Raw genomic sequence first — 25,305 nt, forward strand, 5'->3', positions numbered from 1 at the left:
GCGCCTCAAATTATAGTTGCTCCTTGGTGAAATCAGTTTGGCAAGCAGCATCTCTGATTTCTGTAGCGGTCTATGTCTGCATAGTTCGTACACCTTCGGGCAACTAGAAGGCAGTTTGGGAAAAGATGTTCAATGTAAATCCAACATACAGCATTGGACAATTTTCATTAAAAAAGCATGTTATGAAGGCACCAGCACGAAACACTATTTAAAAATACAATTGTTTGTAAATTACCTGATCTTTCTTGCTTTTCTGTGCAACATTCTTCTTTACTGTAACGACAACACCAGCAAGCTGGTCCACTGACTCAGATCCACGTGCCTCCTCTTCTATATCGCGATTTATTATACATCCCTAGAAAAGAGTATCCATTAAAAATGTCATTCATATTAGAAATCAAATTATTCCATTGCGCACCTGGCTTACACAGATACACTTGTACACTGTGTACGTCATTTAGTCAAAAAATACATTTCGAATTTCACCTGATTGATGGCTAGTTTACTCGATCAAAGATGACTGTGCGAAACACACTGATTGAAATGTTGCACTCAAGCAATTTGCAAAAACTGCTAGTTTATAATAATGTCACTGTCTAATAGTATCAGATCTAGGACCTGTCATACGCATACCTCTGGCTCTTCATCAACTACGAGGGATGATGTAATTGTAGTCGAAGCTTCAGCATCTCCCTGTAACACAGTACTTGTTTTAATATGGATGAAAACAATTGAGATTGAACACACACAATGTGAGGCAGACAATGGTACAGATCAATAAAAAACCATGAATCAAATATTGTGTAAATGAATGACACGATATGTAAATATGATCATATTATCTCAAATTCCATGCATAAAACATTTCCGGAACTGAATAGCTAAATAAGACTGCCTGATACTCGCTCAAAGTTGTTGTTAGCTCCAGGCAAGACATGGATGCAGAATCTTGCTCCTTCATATTCAGTACATAGTCATGGAGTTGTAAAGGGAAATTTTAATTTGATTTAGAAATGCTAATCTTTAAAATTGGCATGTAAAGAGACAGATTACGAAAATATGCTTATTTCAAAGTGCACTATAGCATAGTTATCTGTGCCCATAAAACGTTTTCTATGATGCTCCTAAAACCAAGGACAGATGTTTAGCAAAATGGGGTTTAGTTATAAAGCAATACAATCTTGTGAATCAGTATTATAAGGGACATTTACACCTATCCGTCCATTTAGTTACCATTTCACTACCCCAAGGGTTTCAGCTAAATCCGGAACCATAACTCACCTGAGGCGGCCTGTGAATGAATAGAGTCGGAATTGCATTTGGGAGCAATTTACGAGTCGTTCTGAATCGATTCTTCTTTGTGTACTTGGATTGGTAGTACATATTCGTGGTAAAGTGCAGGCTGCAGATGCGGCATCGATCATCCCTCGTGTCCTTCAAGATTTTATCGGCTCTACTTTCAAGCTAATCCGCATTATCTGACCCATTCTCTTATCCGATCTATAATACTCGGGAATACATGCATTGTGTAGTGCCTTTAGATTTGTTATGGGTCTTAGAAGGGCAACCGAAAACCGTAGATGCAGGCATTGTTGGAAATTCTGTAAAAAAATAAATGTAAAAAAAGTCAACAATGTTAAAAAATTACTTTACATAAAAGCGTGAGAAAGACGGAATTATACCATACATTTTTTTCTATGCAAGGTATGTTTTGGTCACCGAAGCAAAACCAGTTTAGCGTAGCCGGCTGTATTATAGGATAACTTTCATAAACAATTCATGTGACGAAAATCATAACATGCTACTCGTCCCTTGAATGTACTATCGAGCATCAAAAGGAAACATGATTATAGACACGGTCTGCGAAGGATGCAATTCGATCCCAATTGATGACAATTGATATATTTCGATAACATAACAAATTAAAATCAAGTCAATGGCAATGAGATGAATGAACATAACACTAATGTGTACGCCATTCTGAAATAGATACAAATTTAGAGATCAAGGAGATATGATTAGGTGACCTGCCCTTACCTTGACCAACAAACAATTAGATTCAGCAAGCAGGATACTTAGTGGCAGGCGAACAGGGAGATGTCCACAGGTAGCACGATGACGAGCTGACTCGCAGTGGTCACAGAGTTTCTCAGTTAGCACGTTCACGAGTTGACTTGCAATGCTCAAAGATGTTCTCATGTTAAATATCTAGTGGTTTATAAAGAATTAGAAAAGAGGGTGTGTATGTGATTGAATGACTTGTATATAGCGTGGTCTTATGTGGATAGCAGGGGCGCGGCATGCTTTAGGGGTTCCTGCCTGGAGACACATGGTCTGGCTAGGCCATGTGTACAATGGGCGTAAAACACCTTTGAAGTGTACACAGTGTTTGGCACCTTGGCCTTTCCCACCCCTGCCAGCACCCTTTAGCAGCGCACATCCACTGGTGCGAACTGCCTTTAATAATGGAGGGGGGGATGGATGGATGGGTTTGAGGCGTGCAGTCAGGGGCCGGAACACTGCTGAAGAGAGACACACTTATGTGGATTGCAGGGGCGCGGCCTCCTTCAGGCGATCCTGCCTGGAGACACAGGGTCTGAGGAGGGCATGTGAACATTGACCCCTGCGCGTAAGATACATTTGAAGTGTACATGGTGTTTGGCACCTTGGCCGTTCCCACCCCTGCCAGACTCCTTTGGCAGTGCACATCCACTGGTGTGAACTACCTTTGATAATGGAGGGGGAATGGATGGGCATGAGGCGTGCAGACAAGGCTTGGAACACTGCTGAATGGAGACACACTTGATTCACTGAAAAAGTGAAACAACCATTGATAAAAAATTCTGTTGTGTTTTATTTTGTTGCTCATTTTGATGGCACAAATGTACTACACATTAAAAACTTGTGGTTGCAACACAGTGTGGGAAAATCCCCTATAATGACTGTTGTCAATGGGGAAAGTTTCTCTAATGTCACCAACGACACAGGCGGGTATTACTCGTCGAACGCGGTGTCCAAGCCTCCCATGAAGCCACCATGTAAACGAACGATAGGACACCAGCCTGTACCACCTGTGAAAGAGATGGATGCAAACTGTTTTTAAATGAACAGGATGAGTGTATTACACCTTAGTTGCCAATGACAATTCTTGTATCCAATGGCATTGTTGCCAGTACAAATGTTACCTAGACAATGTACAAAATTGAACGACTATACATTCCATTACATTTGGGACGCAAATAAATATTGCTTCATGAATGTACATGAAATTAACATAAGGAGACTACTATGATTTCCCGAAATTGCGAGTGATGTATGGAATTGCAAGACTACATTTGTTTGGCATTGATAGATCAAAGTTACGACAGTATAGGAGAGACCACCATGAAATGGTAGTGGCCTATGTGACATCACAACTAGAGGACACTTACTCGTTACTTGGTTTGCGAGGACGAACTGTTGCTTGAAGTTCGTGCATAAGCACCATCATAATCCTTAACACGGTCCGTGTAAGGCAGGCTGCCCTGAAGTCTGGCAGCTTGGTAACGCATTGCGGCCGTGTCTCGCCTTCCAATATGTAGGACAAGCATCCAGAGTTTTCTCGGCAGCAACAGTTCTCCTCCTTGGTTGGCATTAGCACGCACCGATTGCAGGTACACCATGCGACTAGGCTCAGGCTCTTGATCTGTTTTTAATCGTCCTACCAAATGTCGACTGAAGCCCCATCGTTTGCGCATCTTTCTTTTTCGAGTAATTCCTCCTCTGAATATTCCGGCTCGTACTGGTAGGGCTGTATTGTTGCTATTAATAATAATAATAATAATAATAATAATATTATTATGTGCCAAAAAAATAATTGATAGTAATGATACTGGTATCTGTTCGCATGGGTTACAAGCAACGAAGGTAGCTGACCAGAGCACAGAAATAAGGCACAGAATACTAAAAAAAAAAGACAGTGAAAGGAATGGAAAAGCAAATCTGATGTCTGTTGAGAAGCGGTCCGTTTGTACTTATTGAGGAAAGAGGCGTCCTGCCATTTCCATGGAGACACGTCATTAGCTGAAGAGCAGAGAACTTTGACACGAGACGTGCATTGGTGTTGTGAAATGGGCGGTACGCGTCTAGTGATCTTAGCCTGAGGGGCGGGGGATATGATTTAGTGCCGCCAGAGCAGTCCACCTTGGGCGATGCAGCAACTGATCAGATTAGCACAAGATGGCCGCGCCCTGCTGCCTGATTTTGCATGTGTACAAAAGAGGAAAACTACGGTTTGGTGCATTGGAAATGTTTGTGCGATCGATCAACGTATACTTAAAAACACATGCCCAAACCCTTGGTACAATAATATTTTTTAGCGCACTATTCATTTCATCACACCCAGATTCGCCAGAAAGATAGCTGGGGCCTCCTGTTTTACCACCATCGCATATCCAAGATGAACATGCTTACTCTCTCTTCCGCAAGAAAGTGAAGACATCCCTGTTTAACAAATATGTGTAACCCTTACCAGATCCGTAGTTGCCTGTATAGCCTAAAGAATATAATTGTCTCGTATAACTTTGTGTAGCCCATGCTGTACCGTTCTCTTGCGCTGTGATACCTGCGGTCTGGGCGCTATACAAATAACAAATAAATAAAAAGGTGTGCATGTTCCCTCCCACTTTGCAGCTGTGTTTCTGGCATTTGGAGAATCAGATCTCAGTCTCAGCAGTACATCTGGCGGAACGTAGAACGGATTGGCTGATGCTCTGTGCAGGCAGATCACGGTCTTACACAAGTGGTAAGTGTGCCAAGAAGTCCTAGAGGAGTTCTTCGCTCAGTGGGTGGATTGGTTTGCCACAGAGTCCAACAGGAAGTGCAAACAGTTTTACTCGAGGGAATTCCCGGTGAGAGGTGCATTGGGGAATGCGTTCCTAGTGGAGTGTAACTTTGACCTCCACTATGCCTTCCCTCTGATTGCTGTCATTCTGTGGGTTCTCAGGCGGTTGAGGAGATTTCAAGTGAACCTGATCTTGATCACCCTGGACTGGGCAACGAGAACATTGTACTCTGACCTCCTGGACTTGGTCATCTGCCCACTTCTGCGGTTTCCTTGATGGCCAGATCGCCTATCTCAGTCGGAAGGTCGGGTACTACACCCGAACCCGGAGTCCCTCAATCGACATGCGTGGCTCTTGAGAGGATGAGATATAATGACTGGGGCCTGTCAGATGAGGTACTTGAGATGCTGCTGGCAGCACGCAGACCATCAACAAGATCACTATACACGTGAAGATGGAGAGAGGCGAGGCATGGTGCAGGCAACGTGTCTTTGACCCCATCTCTTGCCCCACCACTGCAGTGATGGAATTCCTTCTGTCACTGGCCTCGTCAGGCCTTCGAGTTGCAGCAGTGAAAGGATATTTGGTGGCTTGATCTGTTTTCAAAGCATCTCCGGATCAAGGATCTTTATTTATGATCCCGGTTATGGCCCAGATACTGAAATGCCTTGTGCATTAGTTTCCGCCTGTTCCTTTTCTTGTCCAAGACTGGGACCGTAACTTGGTTCTTGCTTACCTCATGGCATCTCCTTTTGCATTTTTGCTCCATTCATTTGCTTACTCTGAAGCCTGCTTTTTTGGTGGCTATCACATCAGCCAGACTGGCCAGTGAGCTGCAGGCCCCATCTTGCAAGCCACCACATCTCCACTTTTTCAGGGAGAAAGTTTCTCTTAAGGTACAACCAGGATTTTACCCTTGGTTGTTTCAGAGTTCTATCTGTCCCAGACTATCGACCTGCCGGTTTTCTACCCGCCCCCTCATCCCTCCAAGGAGGAAGAGTGGTTCCATAGGTTACACCCTAAGAGGGCTCTTAGCTTTTATGTTGAACACCAGAATTTATAAAAACTGACTAACCATCTCAATGTCACCTGGCCTAGTAAGATTGTTGTCTCTGTCTTCCCTCTGTTCCCCTTCCCTCGTCGCGCCCTGAAACACTTGTGTATAGGCGCGTTATAAATGCCATAACATATCATAACTATTCGTAGTCTTTTTGTTGGCAAGAAAGGTTTTGGCTGTCTCCAAACAATTCATCTCTAGGTGGATTACACTCTCCTTTTCAGAATGCTATCTCAGTTGCAGGGAAGGAATTACGTCCTGACATCAGAGCCCACAACGCTCTGGGTGTGGCAGCCTCTAAGGCTCTCGAAAGGGGGGTGCAAGAGTGAGGGACATTTTCCGAGCTGCAACTTGGTCCTCACTGCATTCCTTCACCAAACACTACTGCCTGGGTGTACTCTACAGAGCTCATGCTCGTTTTGGGAGAGCGGTTTAGCATAGTTTTCTGGTATGAGGACTTTCATCCCCCCATACTCCTTTGGGAGTCTATTTGATGAGGATTCTGCCAGAGAAAAAAATCCATTGAAGGAGAAATTACTTACCAGTAATGTTCTTTCTTTGAATTCTTCTCCCGCAGATTCCTCATCACCCTCCCATCCAACCCGGTGGGTAAGTGCCTTCAGTTTGATGAAAGACTTCTTTACTGGGAGAAGGAGGCAAGCTCACTTTTCAAATGGCTGGTGTAGGACTTTTAGTGTTTTCTGAAATTCTTACTGTACCTTTTTTTTTTAATTATTATTATTTTTTTTTTAAATACATGGTTAGGTTTCATTTTTTTTCTATGAGCTCTGGCTGTTTCAGCCAAATCGCTGGATTCTTCCTCTGCAGCGAAGGGTAGGGGAGAACTGAAGTACAGTGTCACGCTTACCAGGAGACCGGGGTTCACTGTTCGCGCTCCCCCTCCCTGGCGCCTCTACCCACGTTTCCGCGTTTGGGGAGGCGCCGGTGGAAGAGCTCCAGGGACAGGGGCGCCAGCTCCGCGGCGCTTGCGTCGGGAACCGCGATTACGGTTCCGCGCATGCGCCGTGGGGGCGGCAGCCGAGGCGTGGAGCAGCTTGCTGCTCAAGCCTCATTCTGGGGCCGCCGGCGCCTGGCAACCATCAGGCTTGCGCTCCAGGCCTCGCAGGCGCCGGCGGCCCATAAAGGGAGAGACGCGGTCGGGAGCAGATCGCGTCTCAACGCGTTCTGTTCCGGATCGTGTCCTCGCCTGCTCCCGCGCTACTAGTTAGTGCTTACCTTGTCCCTTGTTCCTCTAGACCTTACCTTCTCCGTTGCCGGTCTTCACTCCTGTTGCCTGGGTCCTTCCTGGCATTATTCTCTGGTCCTGCTTCATTCCTCCTGGTTCTCCTTCTTGTCTGCCTTGGTTCTCTGCCTGCATCCTTTCTCCCTCCTTTGGCCTGGCCAACTTCCTAAGTTTTCTCCTGAGCCATTTTGGATTCACAACCTCTCAGCTTCCATTGCCTGCGACGGGTGTGGCCTTCCACACCATTGGACTCTACTCCTCCACACCCACTGCCTGCTACGGGTGTGGCCTCCCACACCATTGGACTCTACTCCTCAGCACCCATTGCTTGCTACGGGTGCGGCCTCCCACACCGTTGATTCTACTTCTCAGCACCCATTGCCAGCTACGGGGGTGGCCTCCCACACCTTTGGACTCTCTACTTCTCAGCACCCATTGCCAGCTACGGGTGTGGCCTCCCACACCTTTGGACTCTCTACTTCTCAGCACCCATTGCCAGCTACGGGTGTGGCCTCCCACACCTTTGGACTCTCTACTCCTCAGCACCCATTGCCTGCTACAAGTGTGGCCTCCCACACCTTTGGACTCTCAACTCCTCGGCACCCATTGCCAGCTACGGGTGTGGCCTCCCACACCTTGGGACTCTTAACTCCTCTTCAAGGATTCCCTCCAACCACTTCTTCTGTCAACGCTGTGCAGAACTGCCATCTCTGGAACCTGGTTGTGGCATTGGGAATCGGTCCATCTTCCACCCAGTACCCATTCAGGGTGGAGGAAGGGCTGGTTGCTTGTGTTACCAAGTCTTCTCGTCAGTCTGGCTGCCCCGTCGAGACCATCCAGAAATACAGGTACGCAGCATTCCTGTGATTCTCATCTTAACAGATTGAGACGCCTTCCTTCCGATTTGGATATGGAGGACACGCAGGACCTGCGGAGTGAGTTGCAAGCCCTCAGGGCAGAGATGTCTGCCCTTCATCAAGAAAATCAAGTCCTACGACAGATGGTAACTCAGGGGACAGGAGGTGTTCCACAGGCCGAAAGTTCTTTGGCCCATACTGCCCCAATCAGGTTTGATGGAGACCCGCGTCGAGTGGCGGAATTTTGCAACCACTGTCGTATCCATTTCCTTTTCAGGTCAACCTATTTCAATAATGATAAGGCCAAGATCGGTTATATCTTGGGAAACTTAACTGGAAACGCCCTAGCTTGGGCGACACCTTTTGTGGCTACCAACAGTCCCATTCTTAACGATTTTGCTGCTTTCGAGAAGGCGTTTCTGGAGGTCTTTCAGACACCGAACCTGGCTGCCGCAGCGCAGAATCAGTTAATGGACATCAAACAGGGCAGCTCAGACATAATAACATATATCAGTCGCTTCCGCCTGTTGGCTACGGATTCACAATGGCCCGAAGTTACGCAAAAGACCCTGTTTCGCCGGGGGTTGAGGGAGGAATACAAGGACGAACTACTTCACATCCCTGAACCTGAAAGTCTCCAACTCTTAATAAACCAGGTGCTTCGCATAGACCAGAGACTAACCGAACGAAAGACCGAGAGACGTCGACTGGAGAGAGTCGCTCCCAGAACGGCCAGTCTTCCCGCCGGCGCCTTTGGTTCGACAGAATCTGGACCAGAACCCATGCAGTTGGGTGCCGTGAGAGGGCCATTATCAGAGGAAGAATGAAGGAGGAGAAGAACGTTACGATTATGTCTGTATTGTGGAGCCGCTGGACACTATTTGGGAATGTGTCCTTTACGGCCACAGAAGAAGAAGTCGGGAAACTAGAGGACCTGTCGTGTGGAGGAGAGGCAACGACAGGTCTCACCCCTTTTTCAGACCTTTCCGCCTTTTGCTCGATTCTTCTTCCCATGCAACCAGCTGTTCTATTAACCTTGAAGATTCAGATTCAACTGCCCGGCCGGACACTTGAAGTATTTGGGTTATTGGATAGTGGAGCATCGGGCAATTACATTGATGAGGAGTTTGCTAGCACTCATAAGATCCCTCTTCTGCCCAGACACTCAGCCCTTCCTGTGGAGGTTATTGATGGTACTCCCTTATCCTCTGGACCAGTTCGTCTGCACACTGTCGGACTAAGACTCAGGATCGCCAATCACGTGGAGAGGCTTGCTTTGGACGTCATCAGGTCACCTACCTACAAGTTGGTCTTGGGGTTACCTTGGCTCCAGCATCACAATCCAGTCATTAATTGGAGGGCTCATACCCTGACCTTCTCCTCCACCTCTTGTACTTCGGGATGCAGCTTGCCTGTCCAGACTCAGGCTTCTTCAACTAATCTGGAACTCCGAGACAAGGGGACTCACCTTTGTTCTGCATTGCTGATTCCTCCTGAGTATGCTGACTTCGAACAAGTGTTTGCCGAACCGAGTAATATACCCCTGCCACCTCATCGATCATTTGATTGTGCCATAGAACTGTCTCCAGGAGTTGAGATTCTGCATGGCAGGCTGTACGCATTGTCTCGGGAAGAGAGACGAGTATTACAGGAGTACTTATCGGACTGCTTGAGTAAGGGGTACATCGTACCATCCAAGTCTCCCGCTGGGTTCCCTCTGTTTTTTGTAAAGAAGAAGGAAGGTTCCTTAAGACCCTGTGTGGATTACCGGCTCTTAAATGATATCACCATCAAGGATCGGTACCCTCTACCGCTGATTCGAAGTATCCTAGAGACCTTACATCAGGCTCAGATTTTTACTAAGCTAGATCTTCGAGGGGCATATCATCTGGTTCGAATCAAGAGTGGAGACGAATGGAAGACGGCATTCAAGACTCCTTTTGGGCATTTCGAATATAGGGTTATGCCTTTTGGTCTGTGCAATGCCCCTGCGATTTTCCAACGGCTCATGGATCATATCTTTGGGGACATAATTGGAATCTCTGTCTGGATCTATCTGGATGACATCTTGATCTTTTCCCGATCTAAGGAGGAACACATAAGTCATGTACGAGAGGTCCTCGATCGGCTGCTCCATAATCACCTGTTTGTCAAGGTGGAGAAGTGTTCCTTCCATCAATCCAGGATCGAATTCCTAGGGTTTGTAATAAGTCAGTCCGGTATTGAGATGGATTCCAAGAAGGTAAAGGCAATTCAAGAATGGCAACAGCCACATGACGTAAGGTCTCTGCAACGCTTTCTGGGATTTGCCAATTTTTACAGGCAATTTATTCCACGCTTCTCTGAAATCTCAGCACCTCTTACGAGATTGACAAGCAGCAAGATAACTTTTCTGTGGGATTATTCCGCTTCGCAAGCCTTTAACGCCCTGAAGTCAGCCTTTATGGCTGCCCCGATCTTACGCCACCCACAGGATGACTTGCCCTTCATTGTGGAAGCAGACGCTTCGGACTTTGCTGTTGGAGCTGTATTGTTGCAAGAGGATCCTGCTACGTCAGTCGAACATCCCGTGGCTTACTTCTCTCGCAAGCTGAATCCTAGTGAGAGGAATTATGCAGTAATTGAGAAGGAGCTATTGGCCATCAAGATAGCCTTCGAGGAATGGAGACACCATCTGTTGGGAGCCCGTTTTTCGGTTGAGGTCCGTACAGATCACCGTAACCTACAGTATTTACGCTCTTTACAATACCGGACACCCAGACAGGCTCGGTGGGCCTTCTTCTTTTCTCCATTTGTGTTCCATATTACTTACATCTCCGGATCCTCGAATGTAAGAGCAGATGCCTTGTCTCGGTCTTTGGAGAGAGAGAAGAACGAAGACAGCCCCAGTCAGATTCAACCTCTGATTCCTTCTCATCGTTTTCTGTCGACTGTATCGCCACTCTTAAAGTCGATATCTGATGCCACCCGGTCAGATCCTTGGAGGTCGGTCTTGCTTCAACGACCCTCTATATCTGAAAGTCATGGCCTTTTATTCCTTCGGAAAAGACTAAACATCCCTAAAGGGGATATTCGCGATGGCATTCTGCATGGAGTTCATGATTTTCCCATTGGAGGGCATCGTGGGATTCGTGCAACACAAGAGTTACTATCACGACAGTTTTGGTGGCCTGGCTGGGCTGAGGAGGTTCGGAAGTATGTACAGGCCTGTCCCATCTGTGCCCAATCCAAGGTTCCCAGACAACATCCTTTAGGGCTACTTTCTCCTACCGAATTGCCGCCATACCCTTGGCACTCTATTGCTACCGACTTTATTGTCGATCTTCCCCCTTCTGCAGGACATACTTGTATTATGGTCGTAGTGGACTGTTTTACAAAGTATGCCCATTTCATTCCCTTTAAGAAGATACCCACTGCGGTCCAGATGGCCACTGCTTTTCTTCATGAAATCTACCGTTTACATGGTCTTCCTGAGAAGATCATTTCAGATCGAGGGTCTCAGTTTCTCTCTTCCTTTTGGGGTAAGGTTTGTGGTCATCTCGGCATTCATAGAGCTTTAAGCTCGGGTTATCATCCACAAACCAATGGTCTCACGGAGAGGACTAATCAGACCTTGGAAACCTATCTCCGTAGTTTTGCTAATGCCACACAAACCAATTGGAGTACCTATTTAGACCTAGCTGAGGTTTCCTACAATAATTCTTTTCATTCTTCCATTGGAACCAGCCCCTTTCATTGTTCTATGGGTCAACATCCCAAGCTGATCCCTTTCCACCCTGTACCAACCAGTACGGTTCCTTCCGCTGACGCCTTGGTCTCTACAATCCAACAGCAGCATGAATTGGCACGTACCTCTTTGGCGGCCGCTCGTGACCGCATGAAGGTTCAGGCTGACCGTGGGAGGCGGATGGAACCCGATCTCCAGGTTGGTGATAGGGTTTGGCTGTCTTCTAGGAATCTGCCTCTCCGCAACCTACCAGTTAAATTGGCTCCCCGATACTTTGGCCCATTTAGGATTGTCAAACGCCTATCCTCTGTAGCTTTTCGTCTCCAGCTGCCTCGTTCATGGCACATTCATCCTGTTTTTCATGTCTCCCTCCTGAAACCCTATGTGGCAGATCCTTATGGTCGTTCCAGTGTTTGTCCGGCCCCAGTCCTGGTACAGGGGGTTCCGGAATTCGAGGTTCAGGAGATCTGTGATGCCCGCTATCGCAGGGGGGTGCTCCATTTCCTGGTTGACTGGAAGGGGTACCCGGCCTGTGATCGCACTTGGGAACCCTCTCGGCATGTGCACGCTCCGCGCCTTGTGCGCGAGTTCTATCGGCGGTTTCCCTGGAAGCCTGGGGCTCCGGATCTTCCTGGGAGGGGGTATAGTGTCACGCTTACCAGGAGACCGGGGTTCACTGTTCGCGCTCCCCCTCCCTGGCGCCTCTACCCGCGTTTCCGCGTTTGGGGAGGCGCCGGGGGAAGAGCTCCAGGGACAGGGGCGCCAGCTCCGCGGCGCTCGCGTCGGGAACCGCGATTACGGTTCCGCGCATGCGCCGTGGGGGCGGCAGCCGAGGCGTGGAGCAGCTTGCTGCTCAAGCCTCATTCTGGGGCCGCCGGCGCCTGGTAACCATCAGGCTTGCGCTCCAGGCCTCGCAGGCGCCGGCGGCCCATAAAGGGAGAGACGCAGTCGGGAGCAGATCGCGTCTCAACGCGTTCTGTTCCGGATCGTGTCCTCGCCTGCTCCCGCGCTACTAGTTAGTGCTTACCTTGTCCCTTGTTCCTCTAGACCTTACCTTCTCTGTTGCCGGTCTTCCCTCCTGTTGCCTGGGTCCTTCCTGGCATTATTCTCTGGTCCTGCTTCATTCCTCCTGGTTCTCCTTCTTGTCTGCCTTGGTTCTCTGCCTGCATCCTTTCTCCCTCCTTTGGCCTGGCCAACTTCCTAAGTTTTCTCCTGAGCCATTTTGGATTCACAACCTCTCAGCTTCCATTGCCTGCGACGGGTGTGGCCTTCCACACCATTGGACTCTACTCCTCCACACCCACTGCCTGCTACGGGTGTGGCCTCCCACACCATTGGACTCTACTCCTCAGCACCCACTGCTTGCTACGGGTGCGGCCTCCCACACCGTTGATTCTACTTCTCAGCACCCATTGCCAGCTACGGGGGTGGCCTCCCACACCTTTGGACTCTCTACTTCTCAGCACCCATTGCCAGCTACGGGTGTGGCCTCCCACACCTTTGGACTCTCTACTTCTCAGCACCCATTGCCAGCTACGGGTGTGGCCTCCCACACCTTTGGACTCTCTACTCCTCAGCACCCATTGCCTGCTACAAGTGTGGCCTCCCACACCTTTGGACTCTCAACTCCTCGGCACCCATTGCCAGCTACGGGTGTGGCCTCCCACACCTTGGGACACTTAACTCCTCTTCAAGGATTCCCTCCAACCACTTCTTCTGTCAACGCTGTGCAGAACTGCCATCTCTGGAACCTGGTTGTGGCATTGGGAATCGGTCCATCTTCCACCCAGTACCCATTCAGGGTGGAGGAAGGGCTGGTTGCTTGTGTTACCAAGTCTTCTCGTCAGTCTGGCTGCCCCGTCGAGACCATCCAGAAATACAGGTACGCAGCATTCCCGTGATTCTCATCTTAACATACAGGGGCATAGTGATGCAGTCTATGTACGATATCAGATGTCACGTCCGGAGTCGACGAATGCTACATCGTGTCAAGAGGGATGGACGGCCGGATCGAGGTACACTGTGCCCCCTGTCAAGAAAAGCTTTCCAAGCAGCGGACTTTGGAAGGGATATATATCTGATGAGGAATCAGCAGGCGAACAATCCACTGAAAGATTATTACTGGTCATCAATTACTCCATTGAGGGCACTGCGTAACCACTAAATTGGTATTTGTTATTGCTTGTAGATTGAAACGATCATGAATTATCATCCTTTGGCAAAACTGAATAAATGTTTCCTGATGAAGGCCTTGCATAGTAGAGTGCTTCAAAGAATCGACCCTTGTGAGGCACAAACAGTGTCGACATGTTTATAGTTCTCGATTGGTATTGATTACCTCCATCACTCCCAGAACATTCTGTTTTGTAAAATACACTGTCAATTGGACAGTGGTTGATCAAAGATGAAATATTGTCCTTTTTGGTAATAATGATGTTAAACATTTGTATTTTTTAATACTCCTTTCCCATGTGTTTTTTTTTGTTAATATCAGATGGTATTAAAGCTTGTTTTTTAAAAGATGCACACATTCCCACAGTGACATGTTTTCTTTATACTTGAGATTTTTTTTTTGGCTCTAAATTATGAAGGCTATTTGCCGCCACAAAATAGCCCTTGACAATAGTTTTTTCAGTTTGACTGTAGTTCCCCGGCTGCCAGGGCTGAGAAACCAGGCCCCTCATTTGTAGTTATATGCTTTGTGAAAGAGCCATATCTGTTGCTTTCTTTTACATATTCTGTGCTGTGGGTTTTATACATATTTGCAAAAGTCTGACATTGGTGCATTTATTAGAAATGTGTTGGTTAGAGATCTGTGTGCCACTAGCTCACTCGGGGAAACAATTTATCTTTTTCAGTACCTAAACCATCCACCAGATCTGCTGCAAACTGTGTCCCACTCACCCTCTACCCCCCTCCCACTGTAGCCCTACTCTACTCCTCGCTTGTGGCTAGGCATCGAGAGGAATGGCGGTTGATTATCATGTCAAATAAAGTTGCAAGAAAATCTCTTCACCACCACGGGGAGCCGATGGATGTAAAGTGTATTTGCCATAGACAACATCGAGCTGTCGTTGAAGCCTAGTAGACCCCTACCCTCTTCAAACAATGGCTGTGTGCTGTAAGAGAGGCAGTGATGGTCAACAGTGCTCTTTCCATATGCACTTCATATAAGTAACAAGGAGCATTTTCGTGGCCAGGATCCTTCAACATTTTGCCAAAATGCATTTCTACTTGTTACCTAGAGCTGCCCTGGAACAAAGGGATTTCCTTTTACACAAGTCAGGATGTTTCCTCCAGTGGTCCGGCAGAACCACACAATGTTAAGATTTTGGCTGTTTTTATGCTTTGTGAAAAATGCTGCTTAATTCTGCATTCCTTGAGGGGGCAAAGAAGGTGCATTTAGCAGACCGCACCCCTCCGATGATGAGACACATATGAAACGTGCTCATACTTTTGATGATATAAATAAGAGGTAGCTAGTTGAGGGGAGTTGGTCAGACAGTTTGAGGTAACTGGATTCTTCTGTGAAACTTCACTGTTGTGTAGTGTTAACAGAGCAAGAAATAATTTGACTTTTGGATTGCAATTGAAATAATGGTTCTGATGCTTGTTAATATGCTTAGAATCACATGCTGTGCATATGGTCTGACATCCAGTGGCAACCGCGGAGTATTGCATCTTGTCTTTCGGGGACCGAAAGGGGATGTCGGCATAGGCGTGTCTGTAACACTATCCCTATCGTGACGTGTAGTGTAGCCAAAATCCCTCATGCGCCGAGGTTCCTCAGATTCTTTTTCCACCCAGATAACTGGTCGCCCTATAGCAGAGCTCTTACATAGAGACATTGTTTATCTTATACCGACTTGTCAGTTATTCCCTGTTAAGTCACTTCGGTCACAAGAACATCTTCGACGAAGACTGCGGGGGGTTCATCTACGGCAGTGGATTTCGGCGCCTAAGATCCAGCGGCCAGACTTTCCACTTGGTCGAGCCCTCTGGTCGACCTTTACAGTAGGGATAGTTGGGTTGGTGTGGCCATATTTTCGGTATGTCTTTCCTCTTCCCCCTCTTTACCCTTTCGGTCTGGTCATCTTCCCCTTTTGCTATGGAAAGGACTACTTTTAGGTTCTGCCCTAAGTGTAGGGTCAGATATCCTTGGAAGGATGAACACAGTACATGCAACGCCTGACTCCCCTTAGATCACAACGAAAAGCGGTGTGCGGCCTGCAAACTACTCCTTCGGCCTAAGACCCTTAAGGAGCGCTGTGTAAAGCGGTGGGCCATGTACGGTACGCGGGTGGAACCCTCTTCCCGAACCGCCACACTCGCTGGGAGTGACGGGGGCACTTCAGATGACCAAACATCCATTGCGGATGTAATAGACCTTGAAGTGGACACTTCTAGGTCCGCCACGCCCGTCCCTGACCCTTTAAGGCCTGACTCTCGTCTCGCTTCAGGGACAACACCTGGCGACGGGGGCGTACAAGCGCATCTCACTAAGCACACAACCCCTCTGCCTATTTCGACATCCACGTCGAAAAAGGTGAAAGCGGCAGCATGGACGTCGAAAATTTCGGCGGTTTCCTCGGATCATACAGATCCAAGCCTTCCCTGCATCCGCAGCAGCGTCTTGCGACTGGGCTATCAAAAACAAGTAAGGGCGTTACTCCAAAAACTTCACACGTCGAAGGGCGGAAATCCGACGCTATGGCGGTCCCGAAGGCAGCGGTAGGCCCAAAAATCACAACTAAGACTACAGTCCAAAAACCGACCGGTAGGCCCCCTAATGCCGCAGAAGGCAATACACCTACCGATAGACCATCGGAACCATTAGCTCACGCCTATTCAGTATTTATGGAGGACAGCTTCGAGAGAATTACTGCAGTGGTGGGACTTATCCCGGTTCCGCCGAAAATTATGGGGCAAGCCGTGGACAAATCTTTTGCTACGCCATGGGGCCTCGATTCTCACGATACTTATGAGGACAGTCAAGAGCCTCTTTCCAACACCCTAAGAGACACTTTTTTCGTTTCGTCGCCGTAGGGCGGAAGACAACGTTTTTCCACCCGTAGGCCCTCCTGGGTCTTCCAAATGGACAAGGGAGAAATTCGAAGGGTGTATGGATTTCTGGAGAGAATTATCAGTTGTTCTGATCATCCTTCCCCAAAAAGGTCTCGTGGAGAGCCTAACCTTCAATCTACTTCTCATTACCTGGAGATCAGCCTTCTGTCCCTGTCCAGCAGAGAGACATTGTACACATGTATAGGGACATGTACGATGAAGAGGAAGAAACATTCTTTCTACAGAATTATGAGGAGGATCAGGCGGGTGCCATAGACAATTGGGAAGAAACCCAGCAAGAGGGAACGGACCCATGGACACTTCCCCATCAAGATCAGGACACAGATGTATTGTGTCTGGATTCCATTCCATCCACTCCGGTTCGTCAGGCCTCGCCTGTAGATGACCAGATGGCCTTCAACTCTGTTGAAGAAGGCAGCTGAACATTTACAAATCTCTACTCAAGAGGCTGTGCCTGAGCAGGACTTTGTAGAGGATATTCTTAAGGAGAAGCCTCCATCTAGCCAAGCCATTCCCCTAATTAATTCCATCAAGAGAATGTTGGATCCCTCCTTTACATCACCAGCTCAAACCCGGGCAGTGAACTCAAGAGTGGAAAAATTGTTCCAGCCGTCTCCTTCCGACCCACAATACGTTAAAGGGCATGCCGTCCCTGATTCTCTGGTAGTGACTACCACCCAAAAAAGAGCAGGGATACCCCTTGCCACTGGGGAGGCTCCCCCAGACAGGGAATCCAAGAGGCTGTATGTCTTAGGCAAACGAGTTACCTCGGCTGCCGCATACACTACGCGTATAGCAAATAATACCACACTGTTGGCAAGTTATGCTCACGCTCAGTGGAACCTACTCCATGAAGGCCTCCAGGAGGTCCCAGAACCCACCAAGTCCAAACTTCTCTCTATTGTAGCCCAGGGAAAGCAGGTGAACCAGAATGTGATGAAGAACACTCTGGACACGGCTGAAACAGCAGGCAGGTCTCTGGCCCAAGGGACCCTACTCAGAAGACTTGCTTGGCTGCGTTCCTCAGGGTTTAAACCTAAAACACAGGCCTCACTCATCAATTAGCCTATTGAAGAAGCTAACCTCTTCAGGAAAGCGGTTGAAGAGGCCTTAGAAACAGCAAAGAAAGAGCATGATACTCTTACGTCTCTGCAACAGATCACACAAAACCCTTCCCCCAAGAGAGATAATGACTCCCGGCGGTCCTTTCGAGGGCAGTCCCGTGCAAATCAAAGTAACTATGGCACGTGGGTTTCAATACAGGACAAACTTCAGGAAGCCCCGCATACTACCCTTCAAGAGGGCAGCGACGCAGCAAGGGCAGAGGTAGAGGCCCCAATCCTAGAGGAGCCGCAGCCTCTGGTCAGAAATTACCATCAGATCCAGGTCCCCTCCCATGTTTCCCCAGTCGGGGGGCAATTAACATCTTTCCTCACGGCATGGCAGAGGATAACATCAGACCAGTGGGTCAGAAAGACGGTCGCCAACGGGTACTGTGTGGAATTCACCCAACTTCCACAATTCAGACCACCACGATCACAGCGCCTTTCACCGGACCATCTGGAAATCCTGAATCAAGAAGTGGAAGCGCTGCTGGGAAAGGACGCCATAGAAGCCGTCCCTATTCTTCAGGTAAACTAGAGTATTTATTCAGTGTACTTCCTTGTACCCAAAAAGGACCTCACCATGCGCCCTGTTCTAGACCTGCGCCCAGCGAACAAGTTCATAAAACCTCAGAAGTTTTGCATGGTAACACTACAGGGGGTGATCCCACTAGTGAAACAGGGGGACTACATGGCAAAATTGGACATGAAAGATGCATACTTTCATATTTCTATGTTGCCAGCGCACAGGAAATATCTAAGGTTCATGATAGAGGACAGGCATTATTACCAATTCAAGGTACGCCCCTTCGGCATCGCCTCAGCACCAAGGGTGTTTACGAAGGTCCTGGCAGTGGCGGAAGCACACCTGCGCAGACTATCCGTCCCAGTTTATCCTTACCTCGACGACTGGCTCATAACAGGGGACTCGTACAACACATGTTTTTCAAACACCCAAAAAACAGTAGATCTTCTCTTCAGTCTGGGTTTCTCGATCAACGAGAAGAAATCCAGCCTAGTCCCCCCAGTCAAACAAAACAATTTCTAGGAGCTCTAATTCGGACAGAAGATGGCCTCATCTTCCCCTCCAACGAGAGGGCTCAGAACATGCTTTTTCAGATCCCTCAATATGTAGCCAGTCGAGAGGTGACGGTGCGCAAAGCCATGCGTTTGCTAGGAATTATGGCGTTGTGCATATACTTGGTTCCCCACGCGCATACTCGGGGAAGCTAGAAAACCTAACACACGTTATTGCTATGCCAGCAAATGGAAACGTTTTGTCATCTGGTATAATTCCAAGGGCGTCAATCCCATCGATTGCTCACCCACACACATTGTGCTGTACCTTACCCACCTGTTAACTGGGTTGATCTTCAATTCCCTAGAGGTTAATTTGGCTGCCCTTTCAGCCTACACCACATCACAAAAAAAGGTGTTGTGGTGGAAGATACCGGTGATTAAGACCTTTATGGAAGGGGTTAAGAGGATTTTTCCTCCCATTTCTCACCCAGCTCCTGGGTGGGACCTAAATGTGGTTTTGACAAGGCTCGTGGGAGCTCCCTTTGAGCCAATGCATAAAGCAAGTCTAAAAGACCTGACGTTTAAAACGCCCTTCCTAGTGGCTGTCACTTCTATTAGAAGGGTTAACGAACTACAGGCACTTTCTGTTCTAGACCCCTATGTTAAAGTCCACAGGGATTAAGGTAGTTCTGCGCACTCACCCCAGATTTGCACCTAAATTAATCTCGAAGTTCAATGTGAACCAATCAATTGAACTACCTACCTTTTTCCAGAATCCCACTAGCATGGCCAAAAGAAGCCTACACACTAGATGTACGCAGGGCAGTCATGTTCTACCTGGAAAGAACTAAACCACTGAGGAAAACAAACCAGTTTTTTGTTTGTGGCAGCTGGTAGAGAAGGGGATCCTGTCTCTAAATCAGCTATCTCAAGGTGGATTGTGAAATGCATCACACTGTTTCTCTCTTGCTAAGAGAGAACTGCCCTTCAAGCTTAGAGCACATTCTACTCGGGGCACTGGGGCATCCATAGCCTTCATTGCAAATGTTCCCCTTGAGTCCATTTGCAAAGCGGAAACCTGGAGTTCTGTACACCCCTTTAAAAAACACTATTGCCTAGACACTCATTCTAGGTCTGATTCTCAGGTGGGACAAGCAGTACTAAGACATCTTTTCTCTACTGTGCCTTCTCTCAACCCACCTCCAACTCTGGGTACTGCTCGCTAGTCCATGCACAGCATGTGATTCTAAGCAGATTAACACGCATCAGAAGACATGCATTACTTACCATAATAGAATTTCTTATGATTGTATCTGCTTCGCTTCACATGCGCCCTCCCTACCTCCCCGCTCGGGGTAGAAGAAACATAGACGTCTTTCTACTTCTCTCTTCTTCATGTACTCACTCACAATAGCCTTGGGCTCCCTAATGCAGACAAAATACAATCGGAGGGACCTAGGCGTGTGAGGGATTTTAGGTACACTATACATCACGATAGGGATAGTGTTACAGACACGCCTATGACGACGTCCCCTTTCGGTCCCCGAAAGACGAGATGCTTTACTCCGCGGTTACCACTGGATGTCGGACCATATGCACAGCATGTGAATCTAAGCAGATAAAATCATAAGAAATGCTAGTACAGTAAGTAATGCATGTTTTTTTGTTTCGTAGAAAACTGTGCTTTCTGGGTGTACTGCTAAAGTTAGTTATCGTGCCCTCTTATTTACACAGGTGGCATCGTGAGAATGACACTGAGTCTGACTGTCATAATGGTTGAAGCCACCAGCAATGTCACCTACGGGTTTCCGATCATGCTGGTTCTCATGACAGCTAAAATTGTGGGAGACTATTTTATTGAGGTAAGAAGGGCCATTGCTGCAGGGCCACCAATAATGGTGGCCTATATCCTCAGTCCCTACAGGTTGGTTTTTTGTCTGGGATATGCCACTTCACTGGTAAGCACCATGGTCACAGTCAGCTACACAACAAACTAATTATTGGTCTGTATTACTGCTCTGATGAAAACTTCATGGTTTTAAAACCCTGAAAAAGGACTATTCTGCTGAACATGCAAGACATGTGAGATGATAACCTTCAAGGTTTCTTTGCAGTCTAATGGCCAAGGAAATGGCTCTATTTGCTACATGACCATGTTAGATCTCGGTTGCCTGACCCATAGCTAGACTGTGGGAGGATGAGGTCGGAAGCTGACTGCTATAACAAGCTGATCTTGTGACATTAGTGTAACACAAGTGTACCTGCCACCTAGAGCCCCGTTTTGTAAGATTTGTGTAATGTTTGCAGAGTCTGCAAGAATAACCACAGGTTATTTCTAGCCTTCCGATGGCAAAATGAAGATTAGTTACATCTACTGTACTTAGAGCTGTAATGTGCGATCGGTCGAGTGGTTTAGCTAAGAAGACCTTATTAGCACATACCACAAGTTGAAGCATTTTGAGCAGTACCAATAGAATGCATAGTAACACCTTAGCATGGTCTGTTTTGCCCAGTGATCACTCTCCACCACCAATGTCTCAGGCAACCATGTGTAAAACAGTTTGTTTCCCTGTCACTCTGGTGAGGGAGGTAGTAGTAACAAAGGGTTCTCAAAATCTTATGGCACATGGATTGATTCGTTCAGTTGAGCCATTTGGCATATACAGCACTTAGGAAATTGTGTGCCAAACTATAACCTTTTCTCATTCTTTTGCCTTTCTAGGGCCTGTATGACATTCACATCCAGCTTCAGAGTGTTCCATTTCTGCACTGGGAAGCCCCTGTGACCTCTCACTCACTCACCTCCAGGTAAATGCAAAGCAAACTGAGAAAACAATTCCACATCGGCCAAGCTTGCCATGCCATGGTATAGTGGCAGTGAAGTATCGGCTGTGGGATTTTCTGCTCTTACTAATAGAGATTGCAAATGTTACACTGACCCTCCATCCGCTGCAATCCAGAGCCAGATTTAAAGGTTTAGTCAGCACTGGAGTCATTGTCCCATTCCTGTGATTATACAATCCAACTAAGGGTTGAGTGACTTATATCCTGGCCAAGTGTGCTATCATTCCTTCGGTTCATTGACAAGCAGCCCAAGATGGATGTTATTTTAGGAAATAATTTTTTCTCAATGAGAAATTGAGATAATTCTGCCCCAAATCTTTGTGTTAAATTCTCTTGGCATGTAAACTCAAGACACCAACACATAGCTCATAAGCTTTGTTTTCCCGCTTTGTTTTTACTGTATTCCATGCCTTCAATGTATCATCCGACTTCATCAGGGATACTATTCTTTTTTATTCTCAACATTGGTGGTTGCATATGAATATGATTTTGTTGCCCACGTGACATTGCCCCCATTACCTGTTCCATCGCCTTGCCCTATCCAACCCCACATCTATTTGTCGATGGTAAAGCACTGTTAGATTCCATAAGGATAATAGTGCAAGGGAGCGTTTTCTCCCATTTCCATTTACTTTTTTATGTTTTTCTAAAGCTGCTAAGAAGGCCCAGACTAGCGGGGGTTAAAACCACCCTTACATGTAACCAATTCTGGTTGAACTTCGGCCCTATGTCCCTTTTAGTGCCCGGGAGCGTTTTGTGCAACATGGTGCTCTAAATGTCTGGCCATGAGTAATTTTCTTTTTAAACATATTTTTATTAATTTCAATAATTTGCACATTACAGAAAGAAAACCAAAAAAACCTCCCTTTCCGCCCCCCTTCCACGCCAAAAGGGAATCCTTTTCTACTTACTATCGTGAGCTCAATTACGTTCATAATATGAGTATCCTGATATTGTGTGGACACCATTGCAGCATATAGTCACTTTGCAAGTACAAACGTACCAATCCCCATTCTTGTTTAAAGACATCCTGATTCCTCTGGATCTTGTATGTTACCCATTCCAGTGAAACAAAACTCCACCCTTTCTGTAGCCAGTCCTGGTTCGTGGGTATACGTTGCTGTTTCCAGTGTTGTGCTATTACCAGCCATGCCGCTATTAAAAGGCTCAGAAAACGCCCTTTTCTGAGTCTGTGTAAGCTTTCGACACCTGGTCCCACATACCACACATCCAGACCCTCTTTCCCAAAAGCTTAGCCCACTGGAACATCTTTTGCATCTGCGATTTCACCCCCCAACCAAAATGGTTGCAAGAACGGGCAGTCCCCCAGATGTATGTCTAATCCCCCACCATCTTACATCCCCTCCAACATTGATCTGATGCCGAGGGATACATTGTATGCAGTCTTTCGGGCATGTGGTACCATTGTAATAGCACTCTAAGCCACATTTCCCTCACGTGAATAAAATGAGTTAGCTTTGGGATAGCTCCCCACAGATACTCCCAAGTTGTCCCTGGAATGGCCTCCCCAAGTGACCTGTCCCATTTTTTTATGTATCTCCATTGAACTAACTCTTCATGGTGATTGAGATGCCCATAATTATTTGACGCCAGTTTCCTTGAGCCTTTATGGGTCGTGATATACCCCTCAAGTGGGGTCATCTGTCTTGTATCTGCTGCTTTAATAATTGGGTAGGTTAGCCAATGTTTCAGCTGATTTTACTTAAACCTGTCCCTCTCTGTTAGCCCTATATCCTGAATACAATCCTCAAAGGTCCTAGTGGTCTGTCCCTGGTACATATCCCGGATCTTCTAGCATCTGCCTCTTTCCACGCTTTGAATGCCCCCTTTTCCATTTCCGGCAGGAATTCCAGATTCCCAAACATTGGGTGGAATGGAGAGGGGTTCACTGTTAGCGCCCTCCGCTCCACTGCTGAACCCCATACCTCTACCCCCACATCAACTGTTTAGCTAACCCTGGTATTGGGGTGTCTATGCTTTTTGTTTAGCCACATGAGCCCCGAGAGGGATGATCCCGCTTGCCCAATATCCTGTCGGGCCCATTTTTTCTGTTGTCATTCCGCTAACCATGCTCACATAACCCGTAGCTGGGCCGCCTCAAAATATATATGAAAGTCGGGAAAAGAGAAGCTTCCTCGTTTCCTTGGGGCCGTCAGTGTAGACATCGCCACCGTGGGGGGGTTTGTTCCTCCAAATGTATGAAGACAGGACTCTAGTGAGGGACCTAAAAAAGGTCCTTGGATCCTAATGGGCAGCGCTTGGAAATAATCTAAAAGTCTGGTAGTCCTACCATCTTTATCGATGTCATTCTCCCCCACCAAGAGATTGTAAGGGGGTTGGGGCTCCATTTCATGAGATCTGTTTTGACCCTGTCGAGTAGTTGTGGGTAATTTGCCCGAACATTCTTATGAGGGTTACTCATAAATATGCAATTCCTTTTTCCGCAATCTTTAAGTGCGTTTGGGATCTCAGCCTATCCAGCATGGTGGGGTTCACGGAATGGTTCAGGATTACCGATTTCTGTCTATTAACTTTTAGCTCTGACACTGCCCCGAACCCTTCCAATTCCTTCATCAGTGCCGGCACAGGGTTTACACCTCTCCCACCTTTACTATCCCTTTTATCAGATCCGCTTTCCGAATCCTGACCAATGGGGGTTCTAAATAGATAGCGTACAGCAGCGGTGACAAAGGGCAACCTTGTTTGGTGTCCCACCCAATTGTCACCTTATTTGACAAAGTCCCATTGACTGCAATTCGAATTGTTGAGCTATAGTTGGACCGAACCATTTGGATAAACCCTGTGCTGAACCCCATATGCTTTAGTGTGTGGAACAAAAGGGACCACTCCACCCTGTCAAAAGCCTTTTCTGCATATAATGACACCAGCATTGCAGGGTTCCCAGTCATGGCTGTCTTCTCTATTAAATGCCAGACTCTGCAGGTATTCTCAAACGTTTGCCTCGATGGTATGAACCCTGATTGATCCTGTCTGATTAATTTCGGTTGCAAGTGCATTAACCGGTCTGCCAGAATCTTCGTATATAATTTGGCATCAAGGTTTATCAACGCTATTGGACGATATGAGCCTGGGGATGCGGGATCCTTACCCACCTTAAGAAACACTACCATTTTGTCTTCAAATGTGTAATGGAGCCCCTCGTTTTCAATGTGTTAAAAGGTTTTGTGGGCCTTGGGTCAAAATATCCTGATATTATTTATAAAAGCTCTCCGGGTACCCATCCGGGCCCGGGCCTTATTCTTTGGCAGCGATCTAATGGCTTTTCTCACCTCTTCCTCCTGTAACTCATCCTCTAAAGACTCTTTCCTCCTCTGAAATGTACAGAAGCGAGATCTCAGCAAGGTACTCCTCCTGTTTTTCCCCCGAGAGCGGTATCCGGTAATAAAATCGTGGCAAAAATGACACCGGTAAAAATAAATTGCGGCAAGAATGCTGTGGCTTGACCCGGTAAAGGTGTCCCCCATATACCATTTGAGGGGAGTGGGGGTGTCCCCCGCTCCCCTT

At 47.3% G+C, this 25,305-nt stretch overlaps 1 protein-coding gene across 2 annotated transcripts in view; it reads left to right on the plus strand.

Moving 5' to 3' along the window:
- Nucleotides 1-25,305, plus strand: part of CLCN7 (chloride voltage-gated channel 7) — an 823,350-nt gene that overhangs the window by 606,235 nt on the left and 191,810 nt on the right. For both annotated transcript variants that reach the window (XM_069646815.1, XM_069646816.1), the window contains 2 exons: nucleotides 20,650-20,777; nucleotides 21,638-21,723. In XM_069646815.1, coding sequence (XP_069502916.1) covers nucleotides 20,650-20,777; nucleotides 21,638-21,723 — 214 coding nt within the window. The remainder of the gene's footprint in view (nucleotides 1-20,649; nucleotides 20,778-21,637; nucleotides 21,724-25,305) is intronic.

The sequence above is a fragment of the Ambystoma mexicanum genome, chromosome 2q, assembly GCF_040938575.1.
Source record: "Ambystoma mexicanum isolate Mex_15411 chromosome 2q, UKY_AmexF1_1, whole genome shotgun sequence".
Classification (NCBI taxonomy): Eukaryota; Metazoa; Chordata; class Amphibia; order Caudata; family Ambystomatidae; genus Ambystoma; species Ambystoma mexicanum.